Source organism: Denticeps clupeoides, chromosome 7, assembly GCF_900700375.1.
Source record: "Denticeps clupeoides chromosome 7, fDenClu1.1, whole genome shotgun sequence".
In the NCBI taxonomy this organism is placed as follows: Eukaryota; Metazoa; Chordata; class Actinopteri; order Clupeiformes; family Denticipitidae; genus Denticeps; species Denticeps clupeoides.
This window is the reverse complement of record NC_041713.1, coordinates 5,774,250-5,795,787: the sequence shown is the minus strand read 5'-3', so window position 1 is coordinate 5,795,787 and position 21,538 is coordinate 5,774,250. Positions and strand designations below refer to the sequence as shown.

The following is a 21,538-nucleotide window of genomic DNA, read 5'->3' as shown; positions in this document are numbered from 1 at the left end:
TACAGCATTTATCAGACGCCCTTATCCAGAGCGACTTACAATCAGTAGTTACAGGGACAGTTCCTCCCCCCCTGGAGCAACTTAGGGTTAAGTGTCTTGCTCAGGGACACAATGGTAGTAAGTGGGGTTTGAACCTGGGTCTTCTGGTTCATAGGTGAGTGTGTTACCCACTAGGCTACTACACCCATACTTACCACCCGATTTACTACCATTGTGTCCCTGAGCAAGACACTTAACCCTGAGTTGCTCCAGGGGGGACTGTCCCTGTACAGTCCCTGACTGTAAGTCTCTCTGTATTAAGACATCTGATAAATGGAGATTATAAATGAACTGATGAACTGCTATAATTCAAGAGTAGTGGTAAGATCAGGGAGCAGGATGTTAAAAAGTTGAGATTAAGATGAGCATCAGTCTATTAGAAGTTACTGTTACCTTGCTGCCGCCCTTCAGATCCTCGCTGCAGCCGTTCTGCACAGCGCCCTCCACTGACGGATCTTCTACCGGCAACACAGTGCAGGAAGGACTGGGGGACTGGCGAAAGGGAGAGAGGGACGCGAGCTATATGTGTGTCTGACAGTTTGCCTATTCTGTCTGTCTCGTGAAAAACGTTCTGGCCTTGACAGACATCCAAGGGCATCGTGGGAGCACTCAGAAAACCCAGATGAAAACACAACACATACACACACCCTGTGATCAGACTTACAATATAAAGTGAATCGTAAAACGTAATGAAGACACAGTCCCTCTCAAGGATATAATGGACACTTTGAAGGACTCGCCCACACACCAAAATTCCTCATCCACACCCTGTAACCAATTCTTGTAGACAGTGATTAGATATGCTCCATCTAGGACTAGTAACTGTGTAGTAAATTGTTCAGCATTTACTAGTGCATATGCAGATTGGAGAAAAAAAAAAACCATTTGATTATTGAATTATAATAATTATTGATTGTATGAATGAAGTTACTTTTCAGAAGTTTCAGTATTGTGAATCCTTTTTTTGACTGATCATTATTAATGTTCTAATCATTTCACATACTGGATTTCATGGTTTTCTTGAGAAAATAAATTACAAAAATGAACTACCTTTTCCCACAATATTCGACGTTCCTGAGACTCAGGGTTGTGTACTTTTTGTGGTACTCTGCGTGTCTGTAACTCACCTTGGACATTGTGTGGTTGTGGGGGCTGCTGTCAGGTGTGTGTGTTCGTTGTTGGGGACCCACCGAATCTGCTGCCCCAGAGCCCGTCTGGGAGGAGCAGAGGCACTGTGGGTGTTCCAGGCGGCGCCCAGAAATCAGGTACGTCTTCAGACCTGCAGCAAGCACACAGACACACAACTCTGTAAACTCAGGAAAAGTCCCCAGCATTCATCTCATCTGAGGCAGGTGTAAACACACACAGGACACTTTGCTAGGGAAATGAGGGAAGGGGAAGTCAACAGGAAGTCTGTTCAACAGGAAGTCTCTCAGCAGGAAATCTGTTACCAAGAACTTGTTCCAGGAATGCGCTGCACTTGTGACTAACACGTAAAAGTGTACAGCACAGATGACACTCACTCGAAACTCTCTGTCGTGTACGGATCGAAATCCACATGAATTGCCAAGATTAAACTGCAGATATGATTGTATTTTTATTCTATGTTTGTATTGTGTATTTTTGGTGTTAAGTACAGTCACCCCACTGCTCAAAAATGCTTTCTTATGTGTTAAAATTGTTCAACTCCACACCAATATCTCTTCTCAGCAGCATCGCAGGAATATCAGGCAGATCTGTGACCTGCTAATGAAGTAGGAATCCTCTAAACATGCACACACACACACACACACACACACACACACACACACAGGTAAACAGCAAATAATAGGGAATACAGGCGTATATACATCAGGAAATGTATTTATAAACCCCAGATTACTTGCGATCAGGTGATTATTAACCACCTAGAGGTACGCTGATCAGTTTGGACATATGAAATGTCGATGAAGGTTGAGTGTTGGGGGCCGAAGATCAGGATAATGGAGAGAGAATCACAGGAACAAAGAGAGGAGAGAGACGGACAAATAATGAAAGTCAGGACGCAGTGAGTGGGCTGCGTGCTGCACAGAGTGGCGGCCAGTGAATCACTGCGATGATGATGAGGAGGATGATGATGACGATGCCATGTGTGCAGAGGAGGATTCTGGGTCAAGGCAAAGCAGTGAGCAGACTGGATGAATGAAACCAGGCTCTGGGGTGATCAAACTACAATACATTTTCTACCATATGAAATCCTTTCAGATCCTCAGCTGGATGAGATATAATGGGCACTTGGTACCAAAACAGTTTTTCTGTCACAGAAACCTGTGACAAACATTTTATTAAATTTGTTGAATTATTAATTGTACTAATTATAATTCATGTATATACAATGCTGTGCATTTCAATGCTGTTTGGCAACATAACAAAAACCCCTGTCAAACATTGATCAAATATTGATTTTCCTAAATATTTTACTGCAGAATTTTAGGGTTTTCATGAAACAATGACATGATACATGTAGAGAAAGGGACTTGGTCATCCTATTGTTCTCCATCTGTAGACTTTTGCTTGTAGGAGGCCATTCATTATGCTTCCAATTCATTCACTCGCCCCAATGTCCCTGTAAAGACATTTGGGATTGAGATGAATTGCCATAGAAAATGTAACCATGCGCTAGTAATTTGGAGAAAGGGAACTCTAAAGACTCTATAGCCTCTCGTCCTCCGTCAGGCTGACCCAATTCTACATCGTCCCCCACCACTGCATCACCTCCATTTTAGTCTCTAAAGGCAGCAGCCCTCAAACATCAGCGGCGGAGGCTCAGACTGACATCTCCAGGACAACCAGAGATCCCGCTGACCTTCCAACCAGCAGCCAATCAGATTACACTCCCCTTTGTTCCGGACTCAATCCCTGCCCTTGCGTCGTTAAGACCCCTCCCACTGCTGTCCTTTGCCGGTTTGGGCCAGGTACGCTTTCACACTGCCCACACGCAAAAAACACACACACACACACACACACACACACACACAGAAGCCCATGAGATGGGTAAAGTCGCCAAGGCCAAATGAATAATAATAAACTGACCTCAATACTGTGTGTTACTGAGTGGATGTGAGTCCAGAGGCTGTCAACCCGCAGATGAATGAATGTGTGTGTGTGTCTGAAAGAGAGAGACCTTTATGTGACTAGAGTGGCTGGGAGAGGGCAAATCACTGGACTCAAGAGCTCACAGAGAGATGGAGAGATGCTTATCTGCCCCTCTGTCTCCATCAGCACAAAGACATACCCTCTTCAGCAGCGAGCGAGAGCGAACGAGATAAATGAGCCCCGCCGTGCTGCAGATTCGCGCGATGATGAGGCCGGATGGACGGACAGTAGAGTGACGTGCGGGAACAGAGAAGGACAGGATGGCGCTAAAGTGTCTGATGCTGCTCAAACAAATAGAGCCAGACAGTCCATCCAGGATGTAGCAATGTCGCGATGGCAACAATTCATGCAAATTCAGCCAAAACCATGAATTATGCAAGGGCTTGCAATGTTAAGTGAAGTGATTGTCACATGTGATACACAGAAGCGCAGCACGCGGTGCACACAGTGAAATGCTTTTAACCCATCAACCTTGGTGAGCAGTGGGCAGTCACGACAGGCGCCCAGGGAGCAGTGTGTGGGGACGGTGCTTTGCTCAGTGGCACCTTGGCGGATCGGGATTCGAACTGGTAACCTTCTGATTACGGGTCCGCTTCCTTAACCACTAGGCCACCACTGCCCCGCAGGACCTCTTTCGATTCAATGTCTGCAGACATCGTGCAGTCATATAAGACAAATTCAATGTGGTAGTAGCCTAATAGATAAGACACTTGCCTATAGCAAGTGCGCAGTGGTGGCCTAGCGGTTAAGGAAGGTTAACCTTCGAAATCAGAAATCAGGGTCGTATCCCGGTCCGCCAAGGTGCCACTGAGGTGCAACTCCCCACACACTGCTCCCCGGGCACCTGTCATGGCTGCCCACTGCTCACCAAGGGTGATGGTTAAAAGCACTATAAACCAGATGACCCTAAAGTCCAGGGTTCAAGCCCCACTTACCACCATTGTGTCCCTGAGCAAGACACTTAACACTGAGTGTCTCCAGGGGGGGACTGTCCCTGTCACTACTGATTGTAAGTCGCTCTGGATAAGGGCGTCTGCTAAATGTTGTAAATGTAAATGTCAGCTTCATGTCCTTGTTTCTGGTAGAGAAGGTTACGTGTGACCTTGTTAAACAGTGACCTCTCCAAGCCATGTTTAACTCTTCAATAAAACGAAATGAAGTGAGAACGTCTCGGTTGGACTACACTGCCCTTTTCCGTCCAACTGCTTACAGGTGCAGCAGCATGGCCAGGTGGCCGAATCGCACGAGCAGCGGGTTCCACTGAGCGAACGGCGGCCAAACTGAGAGGTGGTGGGGAGGGGTGGGGAGGTAGAGTTTTTTTTAAAAGAACACAAATGCTGCAGCAGAGATTTTTTTTTTTTTTTAGAGGAGAGGCTACGGCTGAACCGAGAGGAAACGTTTTATAACCCCCCTTTTTTTTCAGCACACACACTTCCTGGCTGCTCCAATTTAACTTCCAATCACGACCATCAGGTTCGACTGCCGGTGTCACAGGCAATGACTTAAGCTACCGGAAAGAAGACACACACACACACACACAGCGAGAGAGCCTTGAACTTCAGGCATTATGGTAAATATAAGATGGAGAGCAGGTGGGAAGATTCTGTGTGTGTCTTCCAACGAGGACACGCTGACCTTGGAGTTCAGAGAACTGTGCGAAATGAACGAACACGCCCGCCCACACGCACACTTTATATTCAGAGCGGTGCGTCAACTTCTACGGATATTTCACCGGGTTTTGCACGTTAGCTGGGTTGGTGTCTCGTGGAAATGAGGCGTGTGTACGTCTCCCTCATCTCACCTGCAGATGTAAACACCCCCTGGCCTGGTTTACATTCCCTCTTTACTGTGCGTGTGTGTGTGTGTGTGTTATTGTGTTCGGTGCCCTCTGTAAACATGACGAGTATTATGGAGGACGCCCTTATTTGGGCGTAGCGCAAAGGAGGACAATCCGGCACAAAGTAGCCTGCTGCACGCGCGAACTACAGCAGACAGACTGAAATGCCACCCCAACAATGTGACCTTTGTAAAGTTCACACGCGCTAATGTAACACGCGGCAGGGAAGAGGGGCTCGCGAATGCTAATGCATCCTACGGGTCTGCGGCCTCGAACATTCGCTACTTACCACATAACTACAGAAATGAAGGGAACAGGACGCCGGTCCATGCAGATCATCGCGCACTGCGCTTCTTCTAGTGCAGATGGGGAGCCATCAGGGGAAGAAAACGGGGTCGTAGTAGCCCAGCGGGTTAGACACTCGTCCATGAACCTCACTTTGAGCCATGTGATAACCATGTGTTATCTTTTATATATAGTTATAATCACACTATGGCGGGTCTGTGTGAAACAGCATTTAAACATACTGTTTATACTGTTGTATTGACAATACATCTCTCGTGAATCTTGAATCACTTATTACCATTGTGTCCCTGGGCAAGACCCTTGACCCTGAGTGTCTCCAGGGGGACTGTCCCTGATAAGTGCCATAAATGTAAATGTGCCTCCGCAAACCTTAACGCAACAAAACTTCAGAGGGAATTCAAATGCAATTCATTTGAACTGTGCTCAAAAGGGCAGGACAGGGCATGTGCACACACACACACAAACACACACACACACACGCAAAAAGAAAAAAAAAAGCACGCTATCACAACGGCCTTGCTCACGATGTTAAGCTGCAAGGCCTTACCACAGATAACAGAGGGGAGAAACCGACAGAGGGTGAAGAGAGTGGGCATACACACACACACAGATCCGGACTTGGCTCTAGCCTGTGACAGGGTGTGCTTATTTGGTGTGTGGATGCAGGAGGGTCTGAGAATGGGGAACCTTTTAAGCAGTAAGTGCCTGTGTGTGTGTGTGTGTGTGTGTGTGTGTTTTCACAGCGTTAATGGTGTGTTTGGGAAACCAGAGCTAGCGGAATGTGATCATCTGGAAAATAATAAAATAATTAAGCAGCCACTTATGCTGCAAACGGTTCCAGGAACAGCAAGGAACAGACGCACTGCAGAGCGAGTGTGTGTGTGTGTGTGTGTGTGTGTGTGTGTGAACGCGACAGAAGGAGGGTTGGCGGTTACTTCCAGGGTGTGGCATCATCCCTGCCACTCTCCTCTCGCTTGCTCTGCCTGGTCTCTTTCAGGTCCTCCCAGCTTCTGCTCGCTCATTTGTTTTACATCCCAGCCCTAGGGCCATAGTTGTTGGTGCCACCACGTGACGTCCACAGGATGCATTTAAGGACGCCTCCTTCACAAAGACGGAGGCCTAGTGCTCATGCAGGAGAGGAGTGTTGCTGCGGAGAGTTGTTGGAGGGATTTGGAGCGGTTTGGAGTTCTGTTCTGCCCTGTAGTAGTTTTGTTGCCTATTCCTTGCATTTGCCCTCACTGTAAATAAAAACGCACTATTATTGCACTTTGGTTGTGTTTGTGTGTCGTCCAGCCACCTATTCCTCTCCCTTTGTTGTTCACATTCTCTACCCCTAAACGCGAACGTGACACATTTATCAGCGTGACAGAACCTCGCCGGCACCCTAATTATTTTATGCTCTAACAGCGGGCCTTCGGGCGAAAGGTTGGCACAGAAACTGACACACACCCGCACACGCATACAAACCGTAGTCCCCTATTGGAACACATTGTCTACTCTGAGACATAAAACAGAGTTTGATACCTTTTCGATAAGAGGTACGTATATGGACAGCTGAGAGGCTTTTATAAACACACCCCACCCATATCCCATTATTATATAGGTAGCTCCTTCCCTATTACATATGTCTGTTATCCCAATGTTTAAAGTAACTGGGTTAGGCCATCAGGGCACCACCCATCTAGCAATAACAGTGCAATACAATTACGATCTGGAAAGATGTTCATTTGCCTTCTTGTCCCAGCATGTGACGTCCCGTGACAGACTATGGGTGTTTTCTGTTGTGTTTGTGTGTGTGTCTCTCTCTTTCTTTCTGTGTAATGTTGCAGGGTGGCTCCTCATCAGCCCATGATTGGACTCCTCCCACTTCCTGCTGTGATTGGTGGGCTGTAATCGGGAAGAGGATTCAAAATGGTGGCTGCTTTGGTGAAGAAGAGGAGAGTTGGTGAAAAGAGGAGGAGAGTGTTTGTGGAAGATAGACTGTTGTTGGTGAAGATAGACTGTTGTTGGTAGAGAAGAATGTTGTTGGTGAAGTGAAGGATTAGGACGAGAAGATAGGTCTTAGACTGCCCAGACCTGTTTTGTGTTTCTGTTGTTGTTTAAATGTCTTCGTTTGTAATAAAAGATTAGCCTTAAGTGTTGTTGCGTCGTTTTGGAGTTTATACTCATATGTCCCATTTGTTATGTCCCTGACCCTAGACCGGGGACGTAACACAGCATACAAGCTAGGTGTGTTGAAATGAATCTTATAATCTATGCATCGCAATGCAGACATGAAAGATTCCACATCGATGGCATTGCTTGGTGATTTTCTGATGCCAAAAAGTAGTGCTGGCAGCAACTGTGGCTGCCTAAGCTGAGTACAACGTTCATCTGGATTTCGTCAGAAATTGATGCCAAGAAAAAGCTGCAAGCAGCATTTATTTGACACCCTCCGAACGTGCGGCCAACGGAACGCTGGTGCTGAACGTGTGGACGCTTTGATTTGCTCCAACGAGCAGAAAAAACGGTCACCGCTCAGTTCGCACTGAATGTCACAAATGCCAGAAAAACGCCTGGTTCAGACGTCCATTGTGAACAAGGTCTTAACTCTCATCGTTCAGCACTCACACATCTGGACAGCACTCACACATCTGGACAAAAAAGACTCATATGTTCGAATGCTGTTCATAGACTTCAGTTCAGCATTTAACACAATAATCCCACAACAGCTCACACAAAAACTGATCCAGCTGGGGCTCAACACCTCACTGTGTAACTGGCTGTTGGACTTCCTCACAGGAAGACCACAAGCAGTACGGGTTGGCAGTAGCACATCCAGCACCATCGTCCTTAACACGGGGGCTCCTCAGGGATGTGTGCTGAGCCCCCTTCTCTTTACTCTGCTGACCCACGACTGCACTCCATCACACTGCTCCAACCTCTTCATCAAGTTTGCGGATGACACGACTGTGGTGGGACTCATTAATAACAGGGATGAGTCTAACTACAGAAGCGAGGTGAGCCGCCTGGCCAAGTGGTGCGGAGACAACAATCTCTCCCTGAATGTGGAGAAGACGAAAGAGATTGTTGTTGACTTCAGGAGAGGAAACACTCAGCATGCTCCTCTGACCATCAACGGTGCATCTGTGGAGAGAGTGAGCAGCACCAAGTTCCTGGGTGTGCACATTACCGAGGATCTCTCCTGGACAAAAAACACCACTGCACTGGCCAAGAAAGCACAGCAGCGTCTTTACTTCCTCCGCAAACTAAGAAGAGCAAGAGCACCAGCCCCCATCATGCACACATTCTACCGAGGAACCATCGAGAGCATCCTGTCCAGCTGCATCACTGTGTGGTTTGGAGCCTGCAATGCGTCCTGTCAAAAAACTCTCCAACGCATAGTAAGAGCAGCTGAGAGAATCATCGGTGTCCCTCTCCCCTCCCTCCCAGACATCTACAGCACACGCCTCACCAAAAAAGCCCTCTGCATAGCAGCTGATCCCACCCACCCAATGCAAACCTTCTTCAGCCTGCTGCCATCAGGGAGGAGACTGCGGAGTCTCCAGGCCAGGACCAGCAGACTGAAGGACAGCTTCACCCATCAGGCTGTCAGGAAACTCAACTCCCTCCCGGCTCTGCCCCCACTCCCCTCACTCCCCTCTTCTGCTCCACAAACTTTCTGAACTCTAAATCACACAAATTGACCATGCACCAGTCACTCTGTGCAGCTCTGGTCTGCCATCTACCTCACTTTCACTTCGTCACTTTAAACTTAAAAACTCTGTTGCACTATTGGTTTTTGCACTCTCCTGATGTTGCACTCTCCACCATGTGCCCTTATTTGTACATGGTGTTTTTAAAATTGTATATTGTGCCTTTCTTTTTAAATTGTATTTATACTCTGTATTCGTTACTGTTACTGTTTTTGTATTTAATGTTATTTTTATGGGTCAGAGAGTAACGTAATTTCAATTCTCTGCATGTCCTGTACATGTGGCAGAATTGACAATAAAGTTGACTTGACTTGACTTGACTTGATCTCACTGACGTATTTGAACACGTAATGTGAAGTAATGTTGAAAAATCGATGGGATGCATTGTGAGTCATCGATGATCGATGCATTGATAATCGAATAGTGAGACCAGTGAAGGGTCACAGCTATAATATAAGCACTGATATATATATTTCAGGTCAACAAATTACGCCACACACCAAAATAACGTAAAATGTAATATTTTGTATGGACAAGATACAATAACTGGCAACAAATTGGTTTCATGTTGAGTGGGGAATTGGACTGCTTCACAGCTTGGTACTATTTTGTATTGTGCTGTAGGCTTTACTTATTATACAAATGAGACGCACGCCCATCTGTCATGTCCAGGTCAGAGCCAGGAGAGGGAACTGTTGAGCGTGAGTGTAGTGTCAAGGCCGATTCAGGCCCAAATGAAAGTACACATGTAAGAGTATGGTGGTAGTAGCCTAGTGGGTAACACACTCGCCTATGAACCAGAAGACCCAGGTTCAAACCCCACTTACTACCATTGTGTCCCTGAGCACGACACTTAACCCTGAGTTGCTCCGGGGGGGACTGTCCCTGTAACTACTGATTGTAAGTCGCTCTGGATAAGGGTGTCTGATAAATGCTGTAAATGTAAGAGTAACTCCAAATCACATTTTCTTGCCGTGTAAGTCACAGTTTTATTTGCACTAACACAATAACTTTGGGAATGGAGACAATGGTAGTGGTCAGTGGTTATGTTTGAATGTCTCTCCCCTCAAGCACAGGGTGTCTATATTGTCCTTTATTGTCCTTTAATGGTCTTAAGGTTTTTACCTCTCCAACTGGAATCACCAACACAATGAAATGTGGCAGGAACAAACACACAAACATGCACATACAAAGATGCTGTCCTTGCTGGATTTGCGGTGCCTGAATGTTTACATTTTGAAATTTTTACCCAGCATTCCTCATGCAGGCCACAGGTGTGTGTGTGTGTGTTACAGGCCCCTAACTCACTATGGTTCATCATCATGGTAACCTTTCCTACATCCCTGTGAACCCAGCTTGAATAAATTGTGAAGGTCTCGCAGAGACATTGACAAACTGTGTGTGTGTGTGTGTGTGTGTGTGTGTGTGTGTCTGTGTCTGTGTCCTATTGAGAGCTGTGTGTTATACCACTGGAAGCTGTGTAAATATCTAGGGCTTGTGAATGTATCCCAGAGCAATTTAAAGTGATTGTTTTTTGTCATTGTGATACACAGCATAGCACAACACACGGAGAAAGGAGCAGTGTGTGGGGGGACGATACCTTGCTCAAGAGGACCTTGGTGGCACCTTGATTTTCATTCATTTCAGGGACACAATGGTAGTAAGTGGGGTTTGAACCTGGGTGTTCTGGTTCATAGGCGAGTGTGTTACCCACTAGGCTACTACCACCCTCTTTGGTTCAGGATGGTTCATGATTTAAACCCATGATTTAAACCCATCACAAACTATCAGCATCATATGAGAAAACCCATATAAATCAAAACCCATAAACAGACTTATTGTGGTTTGCCAGGTCACTGCCAGTGGCCAGGCCCCTTCTGATCCACCACTCTACCAATATCCCAGCAAAGTGGTCACACAGCAGCACATTTAGCTAAAGGGTCACATGGTCAACCCGAGCTGAGATTCCGGGCATCTGATTTAATGAGCTCCCACGAAGAGCCTGGCTGGTTATGTAAGCAATTTGCATAATTTGCATAAGATTTTGTGTGAGGATGCAAATGAATTGGCAAATTTTGGCAAGAGATGCAGGCAATCAGACATTAGATCACATTTCTGCAGCCTGGTGAAGTGTGACAAACATAAAATTCTAGCCAACGATTATTTTCCATTTGAATTATTGTATTTGTTCATTTTAACCTCATTTACATAGTTTAATCACAGTAAAATAGCTTACAAAGAATACATGGCTATTTGTTTACAGAAATACAAATGACATTAAAAACTGAATAAATTAGAGTGATATTTCACTGTTCATGTTTATGCTTTGTTAAAAATGAATAAATGGGTATTAATTTGCAGTTGATTTTTTTTTTTGACGTAACGTCATGTGTTTTAGTTCATAGTCTTGTGTCTTCAGTTTTGTTCGATAATGTAAAAAATGCAAGACCCGTAAATGAGGAGGCGCGTCCAAACGTTTGTACACAGATAATCACAAGTGCTCTCGCTGAATATTATTTGTGTGTTTAGGCTGAGTGTGTGTGTGTGTGTGTGTGTGTGTGTGTGTGTTGACTAAGAAAATCTGCCAGACAGCATTTAAGTGAAAATTTAGCTGAGCGGCCGATATTTAACCCGGCATCGCGCGTAATAACTTCCCATCAAAGCGCCCTCGCAGCCCCCGGTGCAGAGCAACACGTTGTCGGCGATGAAACGGTCTTCGTCGCTCGCACACACTCGGGGGGGTATCAGATTGTGCTGAGTCATTTCTATTCCACACGATGCGGCTGCGCCATCGCTTCGCTCTTCTCGTTGCTCGTCACGTTCCTGTTTCGCCCTCTGCCCACACACGGTGAGGTATGACAAGGCCTGAAACCACTGACCCCAGGTCAGAAAATCAACGCTAGTCACATGCCCTGGGCTTTCAACGGGAGAGCCCCCTCCACCAGTTATCTCCTCCCTTCAGTTCCTCTCCTCACTGAACTCATCTTCTCTCCTTTGATGGTTTTAACATGGCAAATGAGGGCTGTGAATTAAAACGCTCGGTATTGAAACCCCCCTTTTTACACACCAGCGAGACAGACGCGCTCGCCGCAGCTGCTTCCGACCCGTCTTGAGCGTGATACTGACCCAGAGTCCCTCGCCGCCTCCAGCTGCATTTCTCCTCTGTTCCTCTTCCCTGCTCCCGCTCGTTTCACACCCTCTCGCTCTCAAGCCGGAGCAAATCAACCGGCCTCATTTCCCGGCGTGAAGGTCAGCACGAGCGCTTCATTTGATGGCACGGGGCTCCAAAACAGCTTCTGAAATCTGATTGGCTCCACCAAATGGTAAACCGTAATGAATAGCCATTCGTGCTGTGCGCACACAATGTACGCATCTGCTACGTAAATGTAAATGCACCGTGGCCTGCTTTTATGTAGCTTTGGCTGAACCACCCCTCTTAATCGACGACATGATTCTGTTCCACACGCTGGAAATGGAATTTGTTCTATATAAAGGTTTTCTAAATGCCTTCAAAGCGCAGTGTATTGGGGACACGGCCACGCCGCGAATGTCACATTTGCAGAAAACTTGAAATTAAAGCACCGCTATTCTATCAACTGGGCGACTGCATTATCCAGAACAAAAAAGAAGGTTGCATCATTGCTTTGAGCCACTCCCATTTTCATCTTCCCGGGAAATAATTCCACACCAGTAGGGCTGCACGATTTGGGGAAAAAGACATATTGCGATTATTGAGATCAATATTGCGATATGCGATTGCGATATGATAAAGGACACTTGCTTGTATATCAATGAAAAGTCGCATACTAATAGTGAAATGTTTAATTTCAGAGTGAAACATACAAACTATTTATAACAACCTGAAATGCCCAGTGCTTTCAAAATGCAATATTCTACAAAATTAAATAAATAAATAAAACTGGTAAGGCTTAACAACTGTTTTGATTATATTTGGCCATTATAAAATCCCGTATTATAGTTCTTACGTTTAACCAAAACGTTGTTTGGAGGCTGACTTGAACACAGGGATGCATAGCTTTGCTAGCTTAGCTAAGGTTAAGATTTGTAAACTGAGGTGAATTTCTTTAGGAAACCTTCAAAGTTTGAGAAAAGTTAACTAAACAGCTAAGAACAATCTAAATAGTTAATGCCTACGTTTAGCCAAAACGTTGTTTGGAGGCTGACTTGAACACAGGAATGCATAGCTTCGCTAGCTTAGCCTAGCTTAGCTAAGGTTAAGACTTATAAAACGGGATTTTATAATGACCAAATATATTCAAAACAATTGTCCAGCTTTACCTATGAAATGTAATCCCCGGGATCTGGTTTGGAGTGTACAGCGGTTTGTACAGCGCCAAGCAGCACAAGAGTGAGGCATTTTTATGCACTTCTCTCCATAGACATGTATATGCTTCACTCCACAGCAGAACCTCTCGCAATATGGCGGCGACGTTGACGTACAATGCAGCGCGTCATGCGGCGTCTAACCATATGTCTCCGAATCGAAAGTCATGTGACCAAACATGTCACATCCGACTGAAGTAGGACTTCAGTCAGTTCGCAAACTTTGAGGATGAGAGAATGGATCGGATATGTTGCCGATCCAATCCATGTACTTATCATTTAAATCAGCTTTTTGCATTCATGTAATCACACAGACTGACATCTCGATTACGATTGCGATTAGATTAATCGTGCAGCACTACACACCAGCGAGAAAAGGCTCTGGGTGGGTAGTCAGTCCATCCTTTACAAGATACAGGTAACTAGCAAGCAGTCCTTTATTGATTTGTCCTGCACACATCTTTCTCCACGAGTCCAATTTTTTATAGGACCACGGAAATCGGTACCTAAACGTCAGTAAATATTTACCATTTACATTTACAGCATTTATCAGACGCCCTTATCCATAGCGACTTACAATCAGTAGATACAGGGACAGTCCCCCCCTGGAGCAATTTAGGGTTAAATGTCTTGCTCAGGGACACAATAGTAGTAAGTGGGATTTGAACCTGGGTCTTCTGGTTCATAGGCGAGTGTGTTACCCACTAGGCTTCTACCACCATTTACCACTCACCATTGTTTGCGCATGCTTCTGATTCTGAGGCTACTGTATGCTGTTAAACTGTGTCTTACATTCATGTTGACAAATATAATTAAGACATAATATCATTTATTAAAAAGTTCTGAACTTTGTGATATTGCTTTTGCTCGTTGTTTTTAACATTTTAACGTGATTGTGGCTGGCGTTTTCTAGAAAATTTCTTCACGTGCCAATCAACCATTAAAACCAATCACACGGTCGATAGCAGAGCATGGGACGTGTGCCAGTTACTGCAATGAGTTACGAGGTTGGCGTGGCCCATAATGAGAAAAGGATGGACTTTACATCACCTCACAGCCAATCAATACCTGCGAACAAAACTGATGACGCCCACACGTCATCAATTAAACCTCACATAGGTGTTGCCAGAGGAATCAATGGCCCTAATTAATGACCACGTTGATGGTTTTAGACAGTTTGATGGCATTCGGGAGAGGAGGGGGCTCGTGAGACTGTAGACTGTAGTACAAAAAAAAAAAAAAAAAACATAACAAACACCAACAGCTGAGGTATTTGTGTCCCTCGCATCCACACCATCAACACCTCAATACCGAGGTGATGAAAACACCTTTTCCCACTCCAGTGGAGGAACAAAGAACCTTTCTGGGAAACCGTATGATAGCATCAGATTTCACTCAATGGCTTATGGGCACTCCTTTCCCACCTCTCAACCCCTATTCACAGTTCCTGTAAATACCATTATGTGCATGATCATCGCGCGTAAGACCAGGTTTCTGCAGTGTCACGTGGAATAAAACCCAGTAAAGGTCAATAATGACACATAGTGACACAGTTTTATACACCTCAAAAATGGATTTATATGTATTCTTAAAGTTTTCTGCAAACATTTCTTTTTAATTCACTGCAACAGAATACATTACGGAAAAAAGTCGGTACGAAAAGTATTCAGACCCCCTTAAATTTTTCGCTCTTTGTTATATTGCAGCCATTTGCTAAAATAATTTAAAATCATTAATGTACACACAACACCCCATATTGGCAGAAAAACACAGAATTGTGGACATTTTTTCAGATTTATTAACAAAGAAAAACTGAAATATACAGATGGTCCAAAGAATTCAGACCCTTTGCTTTGACGCTCATATATTTGCTGCCCATTTCTTCTGTTTGTCCTTGAAATGGTTCTACACCTTCTTCTGAGATTATACTAATTGGACTTGAGTAGGAAAGCCACACCCCTGTATATATAAGACCTTACAGCTCACAATGCATCTCAGAGCAAATGAGAATGATGAGGTCAAAGGTACTCAAGAGCTCAGAGATAAAATTGTGGTAAGGTACAGATCTGGTCAAGGCCACAAAAAAAATCTGCTGCAATTAAGGCTCCTAAGAGCACATTGGGCTCCATAATCCTTAAATGGAAAATGTTTTGGGTGACCAGAACCCTTCCTAGAGCTGGCCGTACAGTCAAACTGAGCTATTGGGGCAGAAGAGCCTTGGTGAGAGAGGTAAGCAAGAACCCAAAGATCACTGTGGCTGAGCTCCAGAGATTAGTTGTTAGTCAATCATCACCAGTCGGAGCTTTATGGCAGAATGGCCCGACGGAAGCCTCTCCTCACTGCAAGACACATGACAGCCCGCATGGAGATTGCTAAAAACACCTCAAGGAATAAGATTCTCTGGTCTGATGAGACCAAGATATTTTTTGGCCTTAATTCTAAGCAGTATGTGTGGAGAAAACCAGCACTGCTCATCACCTGTCCAGTACATTCCCAACAGTGAAGCATGGTGGTGGCAGCATCATGCTGTGGGGGTGTTTTGCAGCTGCAGGGACAGGATGACTGGCTGCAATCGAGGGAAAGATTAATGCGGCCAAGTACAGGGATATCCTGGATGAAAACCTTCGGCCCAGTCTGAGGTCCTGATCACTCTGGAGAAGGTTTACCAAAAAGACAATGACACAGGGGCTCCACAACAACTCCATGACTGTTCTTGAATAGCCCAGCCAGAGCCCTGACTTAAACCCAATTGACCATTTTGGAGACCTAAAAATGGCTGTCCACCAACGTTTACCGTCCAACCTGCCAGAACTGGAGAGAGAACACTTGTGATCTGCAAGGAGGAACGGCAGAGGATCCCTAAATCCAGTTGTGAAAAACGCGTTGCATCTTTCCCAAAAAGATTCATGGCTGTATTAGATCAAAAGGGAGCTTCTACTAAATACTGAGCAAAGGGCCTGTTTAAATGAAGACCATGTGATGTTTCAGTGTTTCTTTGTTAATAGATCTGCAAAAATGTCAACAATTCTGTGTTTTCTGTCAATATGGGTGTGCATTATGGTAGATTAAATGATTTCAGCAAATGCAATATAACAAAGAGTGAAAAATTTAAGGGGGTGTGAATACTTTCCGTACCCACTGTATATTTGCGACAATATATTTCAACAATCAGCTACTTATTCAAAGTATTTTGCCCAACACAGTCCGCTTGTTAATTAATAACTTTCAACAGGTACTTTCAACAGGTCTGACAGGAGGTTGGAGTCCTGTTATTTCTGGTCTCCTCAGACAGATCTGATTGATGAAGACTTGATGCTAAAGTAATTCATTGTCATGTCTTGAAAATGATTGTTTTTGTCATAATGAAACACAGCAAGCACAGCACATGGTGCACAAAAAGTGTCCTCTGCATTTAACCCGTCACCCTAAGTTAGAAGCCACGAAAGACGCATGGGGAGCAGTGTGTGGGGACATTATCTTGCACAAGGGGACCTTGCTGGTTTGGGATATGAACCCACAACCTTTCGGTTACAAGTCTGCTTCCTTACCCGCTAGGGCACCACTTGAATAAAGTGAAGTGACTGTCATTGTGATACTCTGCAGCACAGCACATGGTGCACACAACGAAATGTGTCCTTTGCTTTTAACCATCACCCTTGGTGAGCAGTGGGCAGCCATGACAGGCGCCCGGGGAGCAGTGTGTGGGGACGGTGCTTTGCTCAGTGGCACCTCAGTGGCACCTTGGCAGCCCCACTCGAGGTTCTCAGGAAACACCAGATGCCCTCAACACCCAGGTAGGGGTCAGCTGACCTCATGTGTGCCAGGCCACAATCCACCAGGTGAGCAAAAACAAGCAAGCCAGGGAACCAGCTTATGGGGAAAAAACCAAACATACAGGTGAAATCTGATTGCAACGATAAAGTCTTAAGGGCAAGACTTTCACACACTCGCGTGCACACACACACACTTATAAATATACAGACAAGTACGTTCCAGAGAAAAGGAGATGAAAATCTCGTTCCCACTGTTTATGGGTATAAAAGAAAACAGCTATACAGTCAACGCTCCCTCTCTTTTACGCACACACACAAACTCTATGTGCTTACTTATCACAATTTACCCAGTAAAAAAAACAGTAATAATAATACACACAGGCACAAACGTTTCAGCACCATAAACCCAGACATAAAGCGACTTGAGACTCCGAACAAGACATTACCAACAACTATTACCAAAAACACATTGATGGGGAATGTTTTAGTTTATGGGTTGCCATTAAATAGGCTGCCAGCAGCTACTTCGTGTGTGTGTGTGTGTGTGTGTATGTGTGTGTGTGTGTGCGAGAGAGAGTGTCAGCATGAAGGATGGCACTAATTAAAGCTCGGGAGACACACACACACAGGGCCGCAGTTACTTTCGCTAACAATTCACACAGAAGCAGCGCACAGGTACAAGCAGAGTCCTCTGGCACGGCGAGGGACACACATTAACCCTGAAGACCCGAGGGGTTAATCATATCAGACAACCGATCACATTCCTCCGGAAAACAGCCCTGGTATCACACGCAAACACATGGAGCGATGCCGCAACATGTCCCCAACACACTCTTCTCCAACAGGTCAGAGACCGGGCCAGTTAAAACCGAAGCAGCGAACGGCAACAACATCCTCACATTCATGCCTGCCAACACACAAGCGATTCGGGTTGCACTTGTGCTGCTGCTGGCTCATTTACAACCCAAATTTCAACACAAAGGCCAAACGCGAGCGTCCGTCCGTCTGGATGTACAGGTCAATATGTTGTCATTGTCACAGCACGCACTGTATTGTTTGGTCAAGATGAGATCTCTTCTATCACCAATGAGGACACTGGTGTTAGAAGAGATATGACATGAGAATTCTTCTGTTTTCAGGTAGAAGTATTCACAAGAGTATATACATACATACACACACACACACACACACACACATATATATATATATATATACACACACATACACACACACACATGTGTATGTATATACACACACACACACATATATCAGCTTTATATCAAGATATGAAAATACGCAAATTACAGTACCTTAATATGCAAGAAAGAAATATGGTTACTATGTAAATTCTATTATTTGCCATTTCTAATTAATCACATGAATATGTTTACAAACGGCAGATCAGGGTATCACTGCACTCTACAGCGCACCATGCGTTAATATTGAAACATCTGGCCTGGAGATACGCTCTATTTGTTGTGTGTGTGTGTGTGTGTGTGTGTGTGTGTATGTATACTTCAGACCAACTCGCCCCTCAGCATCATGGGGGAAGTATCAAGCTTCATTTTTCCATTCTCTCACCTTTCAGTTGCTCTGCCACTACGCCTTGTCCGATCCTTTCCGTCACATTTCCATCCCCTCGCTGGTAGCGGTCGTCCAGGAAACGGGCAGTGGCCTCCGACAAATGCACTTTCCCGGCCACGCCCAGCTGCTCCATGAGGTTGGCGAGGTTGACATCGTTGGACCACACGTCGAACTTGAAGCGCCTCATTCCCAGAATGCCGCAGAGCACCGTGCCGGTGTGCACGCCCACGCGCATGTTGACCATCTCGCGCTTCTCCTGGCAGAACTGCTCGATGGCCTGGATCATCCCCAGGCCCATCTCCACGCAGCAGTAGGCGTGATCGGGGCGTGGCTCGGGGCACCCCGCCACGCAGTAGTAACAGTCGCCCAGCGTGCTGATCTTCTCGCAGCAGGTGAGCTCACACAGCCGGTCGAAGCGGCCGAACAGGTCGTTGAGGAGGCCCACCAGGGCATGGGCAGACTTGTTGGCGCTCATCTTGGTGAAGCCGACGATGTCCGCGAACAGGATGCTGACCGGCTCCATGCGCTTCATGTTGAAGGGCCGGAAGACGATCTGGCCGCGCGGGATGGACGTCTTCTTGCGCTTGCCGCCTTTGGGGCTGGACACCCCGGCCAGGGCGGCCCCGGTGGAGTAGCGTTTGCCCGAGTTGTCGGCCCCGTCCTCGTCGCCTTGCCTCATGAGCTCGTCCGCGATGCGCCGCGGCATCACCGAGTGGATCATGCGCTCTTTAAGAGCCTTCTCCACCTCCAGGTCCTTCCCGTGCATGATGGCCTGCCCCACCTTCAGGAAGGTGCTGCGCGACCGCACTTCCCAGACCACGAACAGGTGGATGCCCATGGCGTGGGCGCAAAGGTGCAGCAGCGCCTTGGCAGGCGCCAGCCAGACAAGAGTCTCGTAAGGCCACGGGCTCCAGGACCCTGGGCCCAGGTTAACCAGACCCAGGACCTCGAACAGGGCGGAGTAGAGCAGCCCCAGCAGCGCGCAGGTGTAGAGGCGCAGGTGCAGCACGCTGTACAGGAGCAGCAGCACCTCCACGCAGAGCGAGAAGGAGCCCACGGGGGACAAGCAAGGGGCGAGCGAGGCGGAGCCGTTCTGGACCGCCTCCCGGACCCACGGACCCGGCGCGCTGTCCCTGAAGCCCGACGTCTCCACCTGCAGCGCCAGGGTGAGGGCAAACGTGGCCGCGATGAGCAGCAGGGAGGCGAGGCTCTGGCGCCGGGCGTACGGGCGGGTGAAGGTGAAGAGGAAGAGGAGGAGGCAAAGCAGCAGGAAGCACGCGGCGGGCAGCAGGAAGGTCAGGCGGTCGCAGCGGGCCGGGTTGGCCGCGAAGTAGGCGCCCCAGAGCAGGCTGGCGAAGGCCAGGTAGAAGAGCATGCAGCGGAAGCAGCGGCGCGTCTGCGGGAAGCAGCGCTCCCGGCACGCCTCCTCCAGGATGCCCGAGTCGAACTTGGGGTCCCAGAAGTGTCCGGCGGAGCGCTCGAACAGCTGGGGCATCTTCCTGTTCCCGCGCAGGCCCTTGGCGGCGGGCCGGCGCACCCCCGACTCCCCCGAGCTGGACACGGAGGAGATGCTGTACTTGCAGCGTTTGGACGCCACGGAGGGCTGCCGGTGCGGCCTCGCGCCGCTGATGCGGACGGAGGCCCCTCCTTCCCCGCTGACATCGCAGCTCACCTCCGTGTGGTGGAGGAGGGGCTGCTGGTGCTGAGGCGTCGCCATGCCGCCTGGAGTGACGGGAACTAGGCCCCTCCCCGCACCAGACAAGAAAAACTGCTTCCAAAAAGTAGAGAAGTTCCAAAAAAAAATTCCGTCTCAGGACAGCGGGAACGCCGCCCTGACTTTGAGAAGTCCACTACTGGCCTTTGTGACGTCGGCAGCGCACATTCCACCGCCACTCGCTCCCTTCTGACGCAGCTCTCATGTCCTCCAACGTTTTGACAGCCGATTTGTTCGCGCCGCACATTGAAACCCTCCGAGGCGGGGCACAGGAACGACCCCCCCCCCCCACTACCCGGCTGTGCTCGAGGCTTCGCGGGTCACTCCGAAAATTCCCATCGCCGGGAGAGTCAGACAGGTCTGATGTAAAAGGGCAGAGGTCACATTTTTCCCAAGTCCATGAATCTTCGCCCCGGCTCGGGCTCCGACGCTGTCCGGGCTGCACTGAGGTTTTAAAGAAGCCGCTCGGTGGAAAAAAAAAAAAAAAAGAGGGTAAAATTCACCACATGTGGAAACTTTTATTTCACGGCCAAACAGTCAGTGGATGCCAACAAAAACAAGAAGAAGAGAAAAAAAAAATGAAAAGAAACACCAGGTTGTTATAAAACCCTTGTCGATAATAAATCGTTTTTCTGAAATAGTTCTTAAAAAAATAAAAAATTGCCCTACCGTTCGGCCCCGTCAGGCCGCGACCCGGAGCGCCCCTCGCCCGGAGGGGCCTGCTGGGAAACCCTCCCGCCGGCGGATCCCCGACCTCGCCTGAGCTCCCGCACCGGACCTCCGTCGCCCGGTGGGGGGGACGACGACTGAGGATTTATACCCGCCGCGGGGAGGAATTAAAAAACGAGAACCCGGGTGGAAAGTCGACTCCCTCCGGGTCTCCCGTCACTTTTTAACCCCCCCACCCCCCCACTTGAACCCCGCTCCACTCCCGCGGTCCGGTGTGAGCCCAACTGCCTTCAGCCCAGAAAGTCTGTAGTCCGGATCCGGGTCCGCACCATCGCGTCCCCGAGCGACACTCCGGAGGGACGGAGTCTGTCCCGGTAATCAGTGGGTGGAAGTGGCTCTGGAGAAGAAAAAAGATGAAGTTTCGGCACCGGAGAGGAGCCCC

At 47.4% G+C, this 21,538-nt stretch overlaps 1 protein-coding gene across 5 annotated transcripts in view; it reads right to left on the bottom strand.

The window, feature by feature from the left end:
* Positions 1 to 21,306, bottom strand: part of adcy9 (adenylate cyclase 9) — a 29,958-nt gene extending 8,652 nt beyond the window's left edge. For 4 of the 5 annotated variants that reach the window (XM_028985597.1, XM_028985598.1, XM_028985599.1 and 1 more), the window contains exons 1-4: positions 21,097 to 21,306; positions 18,711 to 20,891; positions 1,167 to 1,318; positions 433 to 531 (exon numbers count right to left, since the gene is read on the bottom strand). In XM_028985597.1, the coding sequence (XP_028841430.1) occupies positions 433 to 531; positions 1,167 to 1,318; positions 18,711 to 20,430 (1,971 nt within the window). In that variant the 5' untranslated portion in view covers positions 20,431 to 20,891; positions 21,097 to 21,306. The remainder of the gene's footprint in view (positions 1 to 432; positions 532 to 1,166; positions 1,319 to 18,710; positions 20,892 to 21,096) is intronic. The other variant, XM_028985601.1, reaches the window with a different exon arrangement.
* Between the last annotated feature and the right edge of the window lie 232 nt (positions 21,307 to 21,538).